The 15749-nt window shown below is 34.4% G+C and overlaps 1 protein-coding gene across 1 annotated transcript; it reads right to left on the bottom strand.

Moving 5' to 3' along the window:
* Positions 1 to 2218: 2218 nt before the first annotated feature.
* On the bottom strand, positions 2219 to 12296 carry LOC149195042 (uncharacterized). Its single transcript, XM_089405231.1, has 2 exons — positions 8198 to 12296; positions 2219 to 5284 (listed from the first exon to the last, which is right to left on the bottom strand). The coding sequence occupies exons 1-2, from the start codon at positions 11963 to 11965 to the stop codon at positions 2492 to 2494; spliced, it is 6561 nt and encodes a 2186-aa protein (XP_089261357.1). The 5' UTR covers positions 11966 to 12296; the 3' UTR covers positions 2219 to 2491.
* Between the last annotated feature and the right edge of the window lie 3453 nt (positions 12297 to 15749).

Below are 15749 nucleotides of genomic sequence, written 5' to 3' on the forward strand. Positions count from 1 at the left end.
TCCATGTTTGCGACTATCACCTACCATAACCTCCTCCTATAGACCATGATCCCTTGCTCTAATATGACTTCTTAAAAAATAAAACAAGATAAAAATAAACTAAAATATAAGGAGTATAGATAAAATTACTACAATACATCAAATTTACATAGAAAACCCAATGATGAAAAATATTATGAGAAAATGATTAATAGCATTATTTAATGAACAAATGAAAATACACACATCCACTCACTCCTTGTTAACACACCCCTTTTAGGGTTGATGATTCCTAACCATAATACCATGGGCCAATACCATGAATTATAAATAACACGAGTCCAAACAACCATAACTCATTTAACTCCTTCCATAACATTCTAGAAAGTCTTAGATCAACATTACATAAAGTCTCATGTCTAACACAAAGAGTTTAATTTTCAAGGTGTTATTTATGCATGGGTTGCTCAATCACACAATACAAGGAATTTCACTGCCATGCAATTGTTATTGTTTAAAAGGATAGAAAACACACACACACACAAAGGAACAATGGTCTAAGGTTTAAAGAGATTACATTGGATTGCTCCAATTTGATTTAGTTAGACCAATGGTCTAGTTGGCTTAAAAATGTGAGGCATTGAGAATTTAAAAATGACTAACTTGTTTTGTTGAATTAGTTCGTTCAACCATGTTTTTTAAAGAGATTTGATTCATAATCTAATAACAACATTAAAATATAAAATAAGATTCACAACTCAATTTGTATGAGATATAAAATATATCTAGGAAAAAAATAGTTAAAATAATAAAATTAAAAAAATAAAATAATAAACACTAGGTAGATAGAACAAGAATGATATAAAGTAAAAGCACTTGTTTTTTTTCCTTTTCCATTTGAAATTTGAATAAACTTACATAAAGATAAATGTCCAAAACTATTTACCACTTAACATCATCATAACACATTTTTTTTACTTCAAACTTTTTATAATGAAGATGGGATAATCTTAAATAAATGAAATAATAAGCATTAATTCACTAAATTTGAATTCCCAAACTCAATTCTAAAAATAGATATTTGCTCTCTAAATTGAAATACTTAAAAAAAAACAAATTTTAAACTGAACTTTCAATGTGACTTTACTTTTTTTATAATATAAAACTCTATATATATTTATTAATATAAATTTTCTTTCTTCTTAACATTATTTTTACCTCATTTATCCATACTCACACTTATAATGATATATATCCACTCCTAAATAATTATAAAATAAATGTAATTTTCTATTTACACAATCAGATTATATCACAATGGAAAGACATTTGCAAAATAAACTCAACAAATATTTTATTATTCCACCCAATAAAACTAACAACTTTCAAAAATAAGATCTAACATGGCCCTTTCCTCGCTGATCAATGCTCTTAATTATATTAGATTTTATAAACAAATTATAAAACAAATGAAGGTTTGTATTTGCAAAATCAAGTTATCTCATAATTGAGAGACATTACGCAATAAAATCAATAAATGTTAAAACATTCAAAAATAAAATTTTAGCCCTTTCCTCAATAATCAATGCTCTTAGTTATATTAGATTTATCCTTTCATAAAAGAATTATAAAACCAATGAAAATTTATGTACGCAAAATCAAGTTATCTGATAATCAGAAACGTTGCACAATAAAATCAATAAATGTTTCACCACCGAATAGAACTAACCGTTACGACGCAACATTTCACCTGCAGTTTAGATTAACTGATTTCAAATAATGTAAATCTAACATGTTAACTATTAATTTATTAAATGCAAGTTTAGAGGACTAACCCAAAAAAACCAATATTTATGAAATATTGAATGAAACTTTAAAATATGGATTTATGAAATATTCAGTGAAACTTTAAAATATGGGTATAGCAAATATGAGCTTTGGATATGGCTTACATGATTTACATGGTTACCCTGTATCTCAGAAGCTGCTTTAGATTCTATATTCATTGACAATTCTGGAGCTACCATTTCTTAGAGCGAAAAAGCAAAATAGATTATATTAAGAACATATAATGATCAATAATACATGGAGAGAAAAGGTCTCTGCCAGAGAGAAAGCGGCGACTGAGACTAGATTCCCCAACAATTCCTGTAGATATTGTTCAGATTGTAGCAAAAGCAGCTAAGAGTGGAGCATATAGAACACATGTTCAAAATAGCTGGTTCATAAACGGGAAAAATAGATGATTCAATTATGTTTATTTCAATGAACTTCAGATATGTGTAAATAATTCAGAAGGCTCCTCATAAGATGCCGTAGTTTCCGTATTCATTCATACATATAACTTAACAACCATACCACATTACACTAATTAAATAAAACATAAGAACTGCTCCACAAGGGCGTAGATTTAGCAAAACAAAAATCCAGACGTCTAATCAAAAAACCAAAAGCCTGCATGTCCAGTAGGATTTCCACAAGGGAAGCGTAGTCTAAAATACCTGCTGCATCCCTACATTAAGGCTGCAACTTTGGGCTTAAGACTTGTGGCTAGGTCTTCAAAGCTTCTTGCTAATTGCACTTCATCAAGACTAAGCTGAAATGTTCCATTACCAATATTGGCCATGTCTTTGAGAATATTGACTGTAGGATCAGTCCCAAACATTATGGTATGAAGAATCATCCTCGGCTCCTGTTGTTTCATTCTGCCGACATAATATAGAGGATCCCCTCCCCCATTATTTCCTCCGTCACTCAAAAACACAATCATTGGTCTTTTGTGCTCAATTGTAGGATCTTTTGAGGCTTTGATCATCGCCCTTTCAGCCAATTCCAACCCAGATGAATAAGTAGTTCCTCCATCTGCATCATAAGCAAGAAGCGAACTAACAACTTCCTCCCTCATCTCTTTCATCTCTACAGCAATAACTGCGCTACAGTCGAAGAGAATCACTGACACTGAATCATCAGATACCGTCCTGAGACGAGTTCTTATGAACCTTATTATTGCCTCAAATACGCAACCAAGCCTAAAATCATGCGAAGGAGAAAACATGGACATTGTTGGCCTAATATCTGTACTGCCCATGGACCCCGATTTATCAATGACAAAAATGACATGATGAGGAACATTCTTGGAATGATCACAGCCAAAATGATGCCCATCATCTGTTATATAGCCTGCAGAACTGACATTCAATCCAGTTCTTTTGATAGGAGCATGCCACAGTTTCTCGGTGCAATAAGATTTCTGAGCTGCACCGGCCTTGTTGTCTGAAAGATCTTCATGCTCCTCTGATCTGCAATAGTGATTGCAGAGGCCAAACTCGTTCTGCTCTTCCTCTGTGCAGGGATCAACGAATCTAATATATTTCCAATATGTCTCATGACTCATCTCATCCTTGGGTACATCCAGGTCGGGACCATATTTCCTAGTCTCGTGCCTGGAACCATCATAGAGCTTGCTGGTGCAGTTTTCTGGGCATGGGACCAAATGAATGTGGCCCCTGCCTTGTTTTTTGCAATGCATATTGCACATTTCTGCCAATCCTGTTTCCCCCCATGCGTACTTTCTGTCATCAATATCAATCTCCTCTGATTCTGAAATGAATTTAACATTTCTCATATTGCCATGCACTGTGTTATGCAAACCAGGGTGATCGATCGGAAGTCGGCAAAAATAGCCACAAGAATGACATCTTGTCTCACAATAATGTACAGCATCTTCATTAGTTGTATGAACATGGGGTCCTTCATGGCTCCTCTTGAAGGCTGGTACTGGGACACAACAATCCTTTCGCAGACCGTTCTGCTCTGATACATGGTCATACTCAAAAGATCCTCTGCGCCCTTGGAACTGCCTTGTTTGGCGAAGTAACTCCGTAAAAATCTCACATATTCCAGGCACCCCGCATTTTTCAGGGCACACGTGCTCATTCCCACATAAATGTTCGGCATCGCGGTTGAGGTCATGGAAATGGTCCTTGTAACCACATGTCCTTGTACAGCCCTTCATGAGGCATGGGGTTTGACAGTATCTTTCATGGCAAGCATGCCTATCATGATCCCCAAACTCAATTGGGACAACACAAGGATTTTGGCAACTAGGAAGAGAACATTTTTTCTTGCACATATGTTGGGGAGAATTGCACTTGTGTGGACCCTCATGCCCAAGCTTGATAGAACAAGATTTGTTACAGTTGGATGACTTCTTAAACAAGTCACAAATTTCACCACAGGTGTGGTTTTTCATTTTACAGTCATGGGGGCCATCATGCCCTGCCAAATCTTTGCATTCTTCAACTGAATTCTCTGCTTCCTCCTTAGTGCAAAAGGTGCACATTTCTGAACATACATGGCTACCCATACAAGAATGAGAGGAGACATGGCCTTTTTCAAGCATACATCTCCAAAAGCATTTAGAGCATTTGCATCCGCAAACGGACAGGTTTTGCTTCATTTTTGCAATACCCGCAGCAGCCTCTAACTGTAATTTATGCACCTCATCAGCACTGGAAAAGTCCGCTGTGTTTGACATCAACCACTGTTCAACTCGCTTTCGTCTTCGATCGGCCAATGCACCCAAAAAGCTTTCGAAAACAGAGTGCCACCATTCACCATCAGTTCCTTTTCTTGGCACAACACTTTCTAATCTTGACCTCAGCTCAGATAAAATGCTTTCAGCATCTTCTGTTGGTTCTAATGAAGGTGCTAATTCTAAGCCAGTATCGGGGAAATCAAACATGTTATCCTCAACTACTACGGGAAAATCAGAAACTTCTTCCTGCGTATCCAAATTAACTAGCATTTGGATTTCCCCTGTGGCGGAGAGGCATCCTCTATCTATAGCAGACTTCAGATTTCTCCTTAATATGTCCACCCTGAGGGCTACACGTTTACCATCTACAGACGTCCAGTCTTTTGCTGCAATCTGAGAGATCACTATCTTCACATCATTCAAGAAAGCAGTACCATTGTGATAGCATGAATTCATGTCTTCTACTGTACTTGCTATATCCCTTAAGCTATCATGGTAGTCAGGTCGATTATAAGGAGGCATTGCTGCTATTTCAACCTTTCCACCATACATTTTTGAGAGAAAGTTCTCATGAGTTCTGGAACATATTCTGGAAATTTTTTCTTCGAATTCATGTTTTAAATCGTCCACATCCGAACTATCAACATCCTTGATAGCAATATAGAAAATTCCCTTGAAGAGTTTTTTCTCCTTGTCCTGCTTAACAAGATTGATCCCATTCTGAAAGCGATCAAAGACTATCTCTGTCTCTTTGTCTAAATGAAAATCCTGTTACAAACGGAGGGGGGTATTATGTCAGTTTTAAAAAGCATTAAAAACGCAACTCTAATAGAATTCAATATCAACCGGGTAGAACTAAGTGGGGATCAAAGTTCAATTTAGATATATTAGGATATTAGCAATTGCATTCACAGTAATCATTTTGTTTTCTCAATCTCTATTTATACACAGATTTACAAGATAAATATATTAGAAGCTTAATAATATTTTGATGTTTGCAGAAGTATTTGAATGTTTTTATTTTCCAACTTTCCTAATTTATGGGATAAGGAATTCATTTTTGTGTAGCCATTTGATAATTAAAGTTTACTTAGTATCCTGATTTTGAATCTGTAATATCATAAAAGAAAACACTGCTTTTATTCACCATTAAACCTAACATTAAACAAGTGTAACGTTTTATTCTCACAGAATATCACCACAAATTAAAGAATTCCCTTAATGCCTCAATACGGAAAGAATAAAAAACACTTTTATTACAAATCTATCTTGAATATCACAGCAAGACCCGGTATCATTTCCTGCACAAGAAGCTAATGTTAGCTCCCACCTTGCTGAGTGGTCCTGAGTGGTCTTTTGCTGAGCTAGTTTTTGATTTTGCGGAGTTTCATACAAATTCAGAGTTGTTGTGTAATTGACTTTGTTTTGGAAATTAATTTAAGCAAAGAATAAAATCACCAACGATGAAAGTCCTGAATATCCTGAATAGGAGATTATTAAACATAAATTTTGGAATGTAAATTTGTTCGTTAATAGTCTGTATTAATCAATAAAATTTTACATTCATAGTTAAGGCTTCATCCTTTTTTAGAGTAATTATGGTTTTTTTAAAGGAGGATTGGAGTTATTTTTTTATTTTTTAATTTTCTCGTGATTGATTGAGAGAGGTGGCAGTTATTATTGGTTAATGATTTGTGGGTGATCTGTAAAAAGGCAGGGTTTTATTCTTACTAGATATTTCTTTCTGAATTAATAAATAAATTCATTATTATTATTATTTAATAAATGCCCCAAAGGGTTTTTAATAGTTAGATTCAGAATAGTGTAGGAAAGGGAACATATTCTCAATAAGGGTAGGAAAGGGAACATATTCTCAATAAGGGACCATGGTTCTGGGGCAATGCAGGACTCTTCATGACCCCTTGGTTTCCAGAATTCGACGCCAACACAATGGTGGTATCAAAGATGCCAGTTTGGGTCAGGCTGCACAACCTCCCATTACACTTCTGGCATCACAATGTTCTAATAGCCATAGGGAATGCCCTGGGAAAGTTCCTAAAGATTGACGAGGACAGACTTACAAGAGGGATCTTTACTTTTGCTAGGATATGCGTTGAAGTAGATCTTAGCCAGGGACTACCAGACAACATAACACTGAATTTCAATAATACACAGTGGACTCAACCTTTAGACTACGAAAATACAGCCTTCCGATGTCGTGGATGTCTACAAATAGGACACCTCCATAGTGCCTGTCCTCAAGCAAAACAAATCCCCAAATGGAACAAGAAGCAACATAAAAAGCCAAAAGGATGGCAATATACAACCCCCTTGGATGAAGAAGCAGAAATGGATGATCAAAAGGTCCAAAACAGCACACTAAAGGAGGAGAAAGACCCCAGCAACCCTTTGCAGCAACAAGAATCTCAACCAACAGGAATGGAAATAACTAGCAACAAGCCAACTCATGGATCAGAAGAATCCGATTCTGACAAAGACTCTCCCATACATACAAATGAAAATCAGCTTTCCATTGTAACAGCCACTCCCAACACTGGAGGCTGGCAAAAGGTGAAAAAAGAAGAAGGGAGAAAATAATAGTCTATTTTATTTTATTTTATATTTTTGCTTCCTGTGAATGCAGGAACAGACCATAGACCATATGCATATGCTTTCTAAACATCTACAACATGTAATTTTGTCTTGTGAATAAAATTAGGATTTTTCCAAAGGGGAAAAAAAATAAAAATCAAGCTATCTAAAATGACTTGTGTGGGTAGTATGTAGAAAGCAGTTATCGGTAATTAGTATCAATGAAGGTAAATAATTCCTTATTATTTTTCTAGAAAAATCATGCTATCTAAATGACTTGCGGGTGTTCTGTAAAAGTGCAATTTTTCATTCATACTAGATACCTCTGGGTTTGTCAATTAATTTATTATTATGGTTAAAGAAAAATCATGTCATCTAAAATGACTTGTTGGAGATTCATAAAAAAATAAGTTTATCATTAACACTAATGAATAAAAACTAATTCATTATTATTATTAATAAATGAAAACTAATTCAATATTATTATTAAAAAAAAAGCAATCTAAAATAACTTGTCAGTAGTAAAAGAACAGTACCTGATACCTCTAGATTTATAAAATAATTTATTGTTTTTATTAAAAAAAAAACATGTTATCTAAAATGATTTATGACTGTTTAGTAAAATTAAATAATTTTAACTTTTTGCTTAAAAATGATTTCAACCTAAATAGTATTATCAAAAAAATCAATATTTCTTATAACCAAGACTAAACGACTTATAATAAAATTATATATCCACTTCATAAAACCAATTATAATTTAACAATTTATTCTTTTAACTTCCAATACATTTTAATAAGATATTTTCCCATAAAAAATTCTGCAATAAATTTATATTTGAATGTCGAAGTATCATCTTTCTGAAGATCCATTCAAACAAGCTATGTGCCCAGGTTAACACTGGAAGATGTTTATTTAAGAATGGGAATCAGATTTCAACTTTAGCTTTCTTTCTAACTGTATTGCAGTGCTAATTTTAGGAAAAACAGAGACAATCTACTCTAACATATTTTCCTTATGTGTATTGCTTATTTTGTAATGTAAAAATAATTATTGAAAATAAAAATCTCAAAGAATGTAACTGCCTACCTTCTTATTGAAGATTGTTAAATTGCTTATGGCTGCATTGAGAACAGATAGGAGCATATCTTCTTGCTCTGTCCGTTCAAAACTACCCAGTCCTTCAAAGTCCAGCACGACATAGATGCGTTTCTCTGCTGCTCTTGCAGTCATCCACACTCCATCAGTACACCTTCCACCTGCCACATCCAAAAGAGACCCTGACAAGTGATTTAACAAATAAGATTTTCCGCTGCTCTGTTTTCCCATGGATGATATCACCATAATCTCGCCCTCCCAGTTTCTAAGAACCGTATCATAAATGCCAAAAGTAATCAAATTTGCCAGAGATAAGCTGTCGTCATAACTCAGTTCCGGTGGTATCTGAAGCCCGTCCTTGAGAGCAAGCAGTCCATTGTTTTCTGCTCGAGCTATTTGGATAGGAACAAGGCAGACAAGGGTGCGAATCCATGTTCCCATAGCCTTAGTTGTCAAGCCCGTTAGATCAAGCGAGCCTCCAGATATCCATGGTTCAAATCTTTTTACATCCATTTGAATCTCTATGTTTGAGAAATCTTTACCTTTTTCCTTCTCCAGTTGTTGTCGAAGAGATCTCAAGACATTCTTACATGCACGCTCATTACAGTTTTGATCAATTTCTTTGGTGCTTAATAGTACATTGAAAAAAACATCCCTCTTATCTTGACTGAACAGGGCAGGACTGGTTGCAAACTTGTCAAAAATATGGTATATATACTCCAGTGGTGGACAAGATCCACAAATTCTTCTTTCTTCAGGCACCTGAGCTACCTCTTTTTCTGTACTTTGTATTGCTTGCAATTGGACAACATCCTTTGCTGAAACAGTTTTCAATATGTAGGAATAAATGTTACGAGGAGCTGATGCACTGAAAATAAGATGACTCTGTGTTCCAAAATTCGCGATCTTCACTTGAAGCTGTCCCAAATCTCTGATGCTTTTGTTTAGATGAATGGTCCTCAAATGACTCATGACATCAGCCAAGACATATACATCGACCGTGACAGAGGAGTCAACGGCTTTTCCATCCACCTCCGTCATATTACTGCTAGCTTCTACCACTTCATCCTTGTGGTCTGAGGACTTGCCGAGGACCAAAAAAAATGATCCATCCGCAGAAACAACAGCTAGTGAAACAGGAGAAGGAAGAATTAGCGGCCTGGGTTTCATCATCGGCTGCTGATGGAGTTCCACCACCCTGACCCTGTTTGTATCATCAATCAAGATCAATTCCCTTTTGCCGGGTATCAGATGTATCCAGGTTAAGGTTCCAATGCCAGAAAATTTATGGAGATCCACATCCACCCCTGTCCAATCTAGGTTGCGGAAAGATTCATCAAACTTGTGTACAGCAACCTTAGATGATAGCTTATCATACAAGGCTACAAATCTAGTGCCTTCGTCAACGGACAGTAGATCATAACCCCTCCTCAATCTTCGTACAGGTTTTAAGCCATCTAGCTTTAAACCCATTCGCGAACAAGTATAAACATACAGGCAGGGATCATCAAGATTCTGAATGAACGCCAACAAGTGACCAGACTTTAGGGTAACCACTTTTAGTATTCGTTCTACCTCAGGGTCAAGGGAGACCAAATCAAATTGATCAGTGCATGTGGGAGTGATCCGATACTCACTGTTCCGGCTTAACTCCTCCAAATCATTTTTCCTTGGCATCAACTCAGAAATCCTCCATGCAATGCTAGGCTTCTCAAGCCTTTCAGTTGAAACCTTCAGATTTAGCTGTTTAGACGTGTAAAGAAACCCAGAACTCTGGACTTCACAAGCCTCGATGAATCTGCATACCGGTTTGCCTGTCATCACTGACATCTCGAGTTTCATTTTTGAGAGGAATTTGTCTACTTCTGAATGCCGGTTCTGCTGTAAAAGGTTTAGTAAAGCACTCCAGAATTCTCTCCTTACCATGGATTCAAGATTTTTTAAGAACTCTTCTCTGGATGTCTTATAAAGATTTGAAATTACTGCTCTGACCTGTTTATTCGATAGGAGCTTGACCCAAGTCTCTTGATCAACAGGAGCTCCACTTGTTGTATCGAATTGTTTAAAAAGCTTGCCAATCTCATCTGGCAGGTCACGCTCAATACCCTTCAAGTTCTCTGTTGTCAAAATCTTTTGAATGAGAGGCATTCCAACTGAAGGCATTTGTTTATCAGTGGCCCCTTTGCTAAACAGCAATGCTACAAGACCAATGTTTCTACGTAAACACTGCAATTTCTTTGGAATCAGGGACTCAACCCAACTTTGAACAGCGACGGAACTGCTATTGATAAGTTCAAAGGTTCCTCCTATGTTCCCTTTAACCCCCTTAATACTCATTTTTACCCGGTCACCTGAAAATGAAAATGGCGCTACAGATGTTTCTTCATTGAATTGCATTACCGTGGCCTTGAAGGTCTTCTTTGGTTGTGAACATTTCAAAATTATTTCTCTTCCATATCTAAGAGGTCCACTTTGGTTCGGAAGCCCTTCGATCTTGTAAATACAATGATCAACATCATATTCACCAGTAAATTTGACCTCTGATCCGAGAAGGATGAGCTTCTTATCACAATCTCCGCCTGCTAAGATCTTACTCAACTCTTGGTGCAGTTGATCAAACCTATCAACAGAACCAGAGCCACGTAGTTCTTCATGATGTTGTGAGGACGAAGTCCCAGGGGAGGCCTCATCAAAAAATTGTGCTCCATTGATGTATATAGGTAGAATTTTCAGAAAGCAGTCAACGACACTTTGATTAACTGCTTCCATGGAGGACTCTTGTGAAGCGCCTACTCGGACACCGGCCATGGAAATGTCAAGAGCTTTCACAAAATTGCTGTATTCATCATATCCTGGAAATTTACAATGTTCAAGCAGAGAGACGAAATGCTCATTGCCCATTCTACAGTAGTTCAAATCGCCATCCTTCAACCAGATGTCGATTTGACTTGAAAGTTGATGAGTTCCTTTAAAAGTCCTCGCCTCTGACTTTGTAGAAACTCTTGGAGACATGTACTCTGCCGTCAAGAAAGCACTACGATTATAGCCATCACAAAATACAACATTACCTTGTGCTTGAGCCGCGTTCACAGAAGTAGCCGATTTCTTGAATTGCCTATCAATGGCAACATTAAATCCATCAGAAAGACTGACATCGTTCTCAGAATTTTTCACATGGCTTATTTGAAGCTTCTTGGTGCGTTTCCCTTTAAAAGAAGCCGTTCTGGCCGAAGAAGCTGAAGCTTCAAAAGGATAGTAGCCTTCAACACAAACATACAGATAGTCGGAGAGCTCTACGAGATATCGGATGAAGTTGCAAGAAACGTCCTTCCTCGAGGCTTCTTTGAGATTTTCACCTTCATGCCAGTAGAAAACAAAAATGGCTGATTCTCCAACTATTGCATACAGTCCTGGTTCCAATTGATGAAGAACCTCTTTTTCTCCTAAGAAGCCCTGCTTCCTGAAAGCCTCTGCCATCATTTGTTTGTTACCATAGAATCCAACCACAGGCAAGCATCGTTGATTTAATGCATTGAAATTTATGCGAATTTGCTGAAATTGGGTACCACTGGTTCCGGCAGATTTAGGAACAAGCTCATTGCAAAGAAGTAAAATCTGGTCTTGCGGGAGTTGGACCTTCTCTACAAAGCTAAGCTGCTGTCTGTCAGAAACAAGACACATTACCTTAAAGATTGCTGAACCGTTAGACACGGGGGTTGAATCCATTGCAACACCAGAAACCATTCCTTCCTCTTCCATAATTTCTAACCAGATATGGCCCTCGGCTCTCAGGGGCGAGTCTCAACACAGATCCTTCTCCTCTCGATATTAGGGAAAGACAGAAACTAAGTGGAAATGCGAACAAACCAACACCTCAACGAAGCGGAGCACGAAAGAAAAAATACGCAACTGTTCGGGACAACACGAAATTGCCGCGCAATTCTAACAAGAACATACAAGAACTGATTGGACGATGGTTCATATAGATGTGTGAAAGAAATTTAGGTACTGTTTTGGGCATCCACTTGTCCAGCTGCAGCGTGATCTTAGAAAGCAGCGAATATTTTCCGTACCGCTTGTCTTTTCAATTCCCCTGCAACGTTCCTTCCTCTGCAATTTAATGGACCTCTTTGATTCCTAGGTAGAATTCCTTCCTTCATCGTTCCTTCCTCTGCAATTTAATGGATGCCTTTGATTCCTAGGCAGAATTCCTTCCTTTAAACTTTTTCTTTTGCAAAAGCATTCCCACTGTAAAAGAAGAATAAGGATCACTTTGTGAACGTCACTGTCTCTGAAGATATGTTTGTTGTTTAACGTCATTTTCTTCGAAGTTCAGGTTCTTCGTGTCAGGGAAGAAACTTTGCATATTAAAAAAATTGCATTTAATTTTTAATTAATGTTTGATGGCGTATTTGAGAAGAAACTTTGCATATCAAAAAATGCATATTTATTTTTCAATTTAAAGTTAACTGTATAGATATTCTAGGGTCGTGTGTTGTTGTTTTTTTTGGAATGTTAACTAATTTTTATTATGTGATTTAATATTAGATGTTTTTGTGTCGTTTAAACATATTATGATTTAAATGTATTTTTATAATTTTATAATTAATGTAATTTTAAATATTATAAATTAAAAATATCATTGTATAATTTCTAATTTTATAAGAATTTTTTTCGACTGATGAATCTATTTATATATTAATATATAATTACAACTTCAATAATATTTTTAATAATATTAAAATAATTAAATCTTAAAACAATTAAAATTTTCCATTCAATATTCTCAAATATTTATATTTTTTTTTCATAAAGACTTTATTCTTTATAATAGTGATTGAAAAATAAAAAGTAAATGATTTTTTCCATAAATCAAATTACAATCTTATAAATTATTAAATTTAACTTTAAATTATTAAGATTATTCTAATGAATATTTTAAATATATTTTATAATTTTTATAAATAAAAATAAAAAAATTAAGAATAATAATAAGTTTTATAAATATAATTTTAAAACAGTAAAAATATTAATAAATATTAAAAATATTTATTCTAAATTATATTTTAATTTGGAAAAATTTATCATGTAAAATTATGAAGTGTAAATTTTTTCTATTAATATTAAAAAATAAATAAATAATTTTCTTACTTTTAAACTTTCAATAAAACAAATCTAATTTAAATAAATATTCACTACCACCCTTATTAATATATTATTAATAATTTTATTATATTAAAAAACAAATAAAAATATATAAAATATTTTTCCAACAATACTCATTTCAAAGCAAAGACCCTATCTTGTAAAATGCTTTTAAAAATAAATGAATAAAGGTAAAGGTAAAGGTAGTGACTTCCTTGTCGTAATTATAAGTAAAGAATTTATCTTTATCTTTATTCTTGTACTTTTTATTATTATTCTTTTCTTTTATTAAAGAAAAAGATGAAAAATGTATTATAATTTTTAAATATTATTTTTTAAAAATATATTAAAAAAATATTCATTGATTTGGTGAAAATTTATTGATTTGTGAAATACAATATATTATATTATATATTCTTCCTATAATGTGGTTTATAGGATAGATTAAGTTATAGTATCTAATTTATAATGCTTTTACATTATAAAAATGTGAAATGTATTATAAATATTTTTATTATGGAGTTTAAGGTTAAGGATCATCTAATGATGATCTATATGTCTTCATAATAGTTTAATAGTATAGTGTCTTTATATACATGGTTATTTAAGGAGGTAACAAATACACTATGATACTATAAGAGGGACAAAGAAAAAGGGTGCATGAGTGATTTGACTTAACATTTGTTCTTTAGAAGTGCTACATTGTTGCTCATGCCCTATTCAATCTTTTTTCGATTTGATTTGCCATTTTGACATTTCCCCATGGTTTTTGAGAAGAATACACTATTTATGCAAGGGGTATTGTGCAAATTCTTCAGGTTAAGCATTATTCACCATTTTCATAGATTTTTCCTACATTCTCCCATTAGTATTTTCCTCTTCTTGGTTATGGAAGAACTTGTGTGACAATGGTTTTGGTCAACAAATAGTGTGAGAACCTCATGGATTTGTGGCTCATAAGAGTCTATGGAAATTGGGGATTTGACGTTGAGAATATGAGGGAATGGCTTTGAGAGAAGAACATGGTTAATGTTTATTCCTAAAATTGTAATACGAATTTCAACATGCAAAATACTCATAGAGAGCTAGGCATGAGGAACATAGGAATCAAAATGAGAGTGACACTTATGGCATAAACCAATTACTCATTGAAAGATTTATTTGTTAATGATGTTTAGTGAAATTTTTCCCTCAAGGGTTCTAGACCTCCTTGCATGTGTATGAGTTTATTTTTGTGTCGTGGGTTAGCAATTAATTATACTAAAGATATTAAAATAGTTCCTAAGAAATAAATGCTAGATGTTAAGCAACTTAAAAATTTGAAATTATATGCAATACAAGATAAAATGTTGCATAAAAATAAACTAATCAACTACAACATCAATGTCAATGAAGAATTAATACATAAATAATTGAAATGTGCAAGCTGTGTATAAAAACAACTAAATATAATACTTAAAATATGAACAAAAAAACATTAGCAAAATACAAGCAAGAAACAACCTAAGCTATATAATTAAATCAACTACATATGAATATGTACAAACGGAAAATAAAATTAAACATTTGTTGATGTCCCAACATATGCTTAATTTTAGTTACAAATTCCTTGTAGTTACAAATATTCTAGTCACTACTTGTACATATTGTTTTTCTTTTCTTTAAGGTTTACTTGCAATGATGGTTGATTCTCAAGTAAAATTTCCTAAGTTTAGCCCACATAGGTTTAATCCCCTTTATTTTTGATTTCTTGCTTTCTAAGCCTTTTCCCCTACTTTTTGAGCCTTGACCTTCAATTTTGAATCTTGTTTTTTAATTCCATCTAATCTCCCATGTGTCACCAACCTACCACATGTCCCCATGGTGAAGTCCTTCCTTTTTGGGCCTCTCATTTGATAATATATTAATTTTGTTCCAACAACCATGTGTTGTTGTCTCACCATGTGCCTTATTTATCACAACGCTTCGTGTTTGTTGTCCTATCAAATTTCTCTCAAAGTTCTCAATCATATGGGTAAGTTATGTCCACGTCAAACCATCAGTTTTTAGGATTATTCCAATTTCCTCATGTTCAACCTATTCGCTCCACCCCAATAACCTTGCTTTACTAGCCTGTCGTTTGGTAGATTTTGGTGTAGAGGTGGACCAAATTCCACTTGTTGGAGTGGTTGTTGTTACCTATATAAGTGCACAAAAATGGTTAGAAACGTTTAAAGAAAAAAATGCAAATTAAACAATGCAACATTAAATTGAATAAATGAGCAACAAAACATAACATGACACAAAATAAGTTATGGGAAGTAGTGACTCTTTATCATCAGATCAATGGTCTACCAAGAGACATGTGGGAGATGCTAAGCTAATGTATTCCTCTACTACCTCCAAAAGGAAGTTTTCC

This window comes from Pinus tabuliformis, chromosome 2_2 (assembly GCF_031772625.1).
Source record: "Pinus tabuliformis cultivar Carrire ecotype Pingquan chromosome 2_2, CPIR1, whole genome shotgun sequence".
Classification (NCBI taxonomy): Eukaryota; Viridiplantae; Streptophyta; class Pinopsida; order Pinales; family Pinaceae; genus Pinus; species Pinus tabuliformis.

Bases quoted from the DNA above. Each gene is read 5' to 3' on its own strand.
- LOC149195042 (XM_089405231.1), bottom strand. From the start codon at position 11,965: ATGGAAGAGGAAGGAATGGTTTCTGGTGTTGCAATGGATTCAACCCCC. The intron at 5,285-8,197 runs GTAGGCAGTTAC...CGTTTGTAACAG, and splicing joins TAACAATCTTCAATAAGAAG to GATTTTCATTTAGACAAAGA.